General features: G+C 45.6%; 1 protein-coding gene across 1 annotated transcript; it reads left to right on the top strand.

Annotated features, from left to right (window-relative positions):
* Window positions 1–558: 558 nt before the first annotated feature.
* Window positions 559–1,358, top strand: LOC100951576 (molybdopterin synthase sulfur carrier subunit). The gene is made up of 2 exons (XM_023515782.1): window positions 559–698; window positions 844–1,358. The coding sequence occupies exons 1-2, from the start codon at window positions 559–561 to the stop codon at window positions 992–994; spliced, it is 291 nt and encodes a 96-aa protein (XP_023371550.1). The 3' UTR covers window positions 995–1,358.
* The last annotated feature ends 120 nt before the right edge of the window (window positions 1,359–1,478 follow it).

The following is a 1,478-nucleotide window of genomic DNA, read 5'->3' as shown; positions in this document are numbered from 1 at the left end:
AGTGACTTTCCTGAAACTATTAATAGTTCATGAAGCTGACGAGGCTGGTCACCATCTTACCCTTTTTCTCATCAAAAGTTATCAATTAAAATTTGAAACTCTGGGGCGGCGCCTCTGATTTTTATCAAAGAAGTCAATATTAGGATTGCCAGATAAAATACAAGAAGCCCAGTTAAATTTGAATTTCAGATAGACAATGAATTTTTTTTCCTTTTCTTTTTTTTCCCTGGGGACAGAGTCTCACTTTGTCACCCTCAGTAGAGTGCTGTGGCATCATACAGCTCACAGCAACCTCCAACTCCTGGGCTTAGGTGATTCTCTTGCCTCAGCCTCCCAAGTAGCTGGGACTACAGGCACCTGCCACAACACCTGGCTAGTTTTTGTTGCAGTTTGGCCCAGGCCGGGTTTGAACCCGCTACCCTCAGTATATGGGGCCAGCGCCCTGCCCACTGAGCCACAGGCACTGCCCAACAATGAATAATTTTTTTAGTTTAAAAGTGTTCCAGCCCGGAACTTCGGCCTCTGTGGTGGTGATTCTACCCAGGGGCTCCAGGCAGAATGGTGCCCAGTTGCCAGGTTGAAGTATTGTATTTCGCACAAAGTGCTGAAATAACAGGAGTTCGTTCAGAGACCATTTCTGTGCCACAAGAAATAAAAGTACTGCAGCTGTGGAGAGAGATAGAAACTCAACATCCTGGGCATAAACCATCACCTGTCTTATATGAGATCAGACAATTAAGTTCACAAATTCATCCTAGAAAAAAGGCTACATTACTTCATTGCTGAATATCACTACAGTCACCTTGGAAGTACTCCCTTCGGCCATCTGGTGACGGAAGTGAGATTGGCTGATGTTAGAAATCAGGTGGTATTTGCTGTTCGTCAAGAATATGTCGAGCTTGGAGACCAGCTCCTCTTGCTTCAACCAGGAGACGAAATCGCCATTATCCCCCCCCCCCCCATCAGTGGAGGAGAGTGCTTTTGTGCCATCTAGGAAAGATGTGGATGGAGTTAAAGAGAAATCTAAAGATATAATAAAATTCACTGAGGAGAAACTTTCAGTGGATGAAGTCTCCCAGTTGGTGGTTTCCCCACTCTGTGGTGCAGTATCCTTATTTGTAGGAACTACAAGAAATAACTTTGAAGGGAAAAAAGTCATTAGCTTAGAATATGAAGCATCTCTATCCATGGCAGAAAATGAAGTCAGAAAGATTTTCAGTGAAATTAGGCGGAAATGGCCGATCAAACACATAGCGGTATTCCATAGACTTGGCTTGGTCCCAGTGTCAGAAGCAAGCATCATCATTGCTGTGTCCTCAGCCCACAGGGCTGCATCTCTTGCAGCTGTGGATTATGCCATTGATTGTCGCAACCCGTCGGGCTCCTGTGGCCCTGGTCTCGGTTAGCGCAGGAAGGAACCAGGCGAGAAGCAGATTAGAAGTACAAGCTTGTGGAAGGCGGGCTAGCCCTTACTTTCC

This window comes from Otolemur garnettii, unplaced genomic scaffold (genome assembly GCF_000181295.1).
Source record: "Otolemur garnettii isolate 467f Iridium unplaced genomic scaffold, OtoGar3 scaffold00079, whole genome shotgun sequence".
In the NCBI taxonomy this organism is placed as follows: Eukaryota; Metazoa; Chordata; class Mammalia; order Primates; family Galagidae; genus Otolemur; species Otolemur garnettii.
This window is presented reverse-complemented; position numbering and strand designations above follow the sequence as displayed.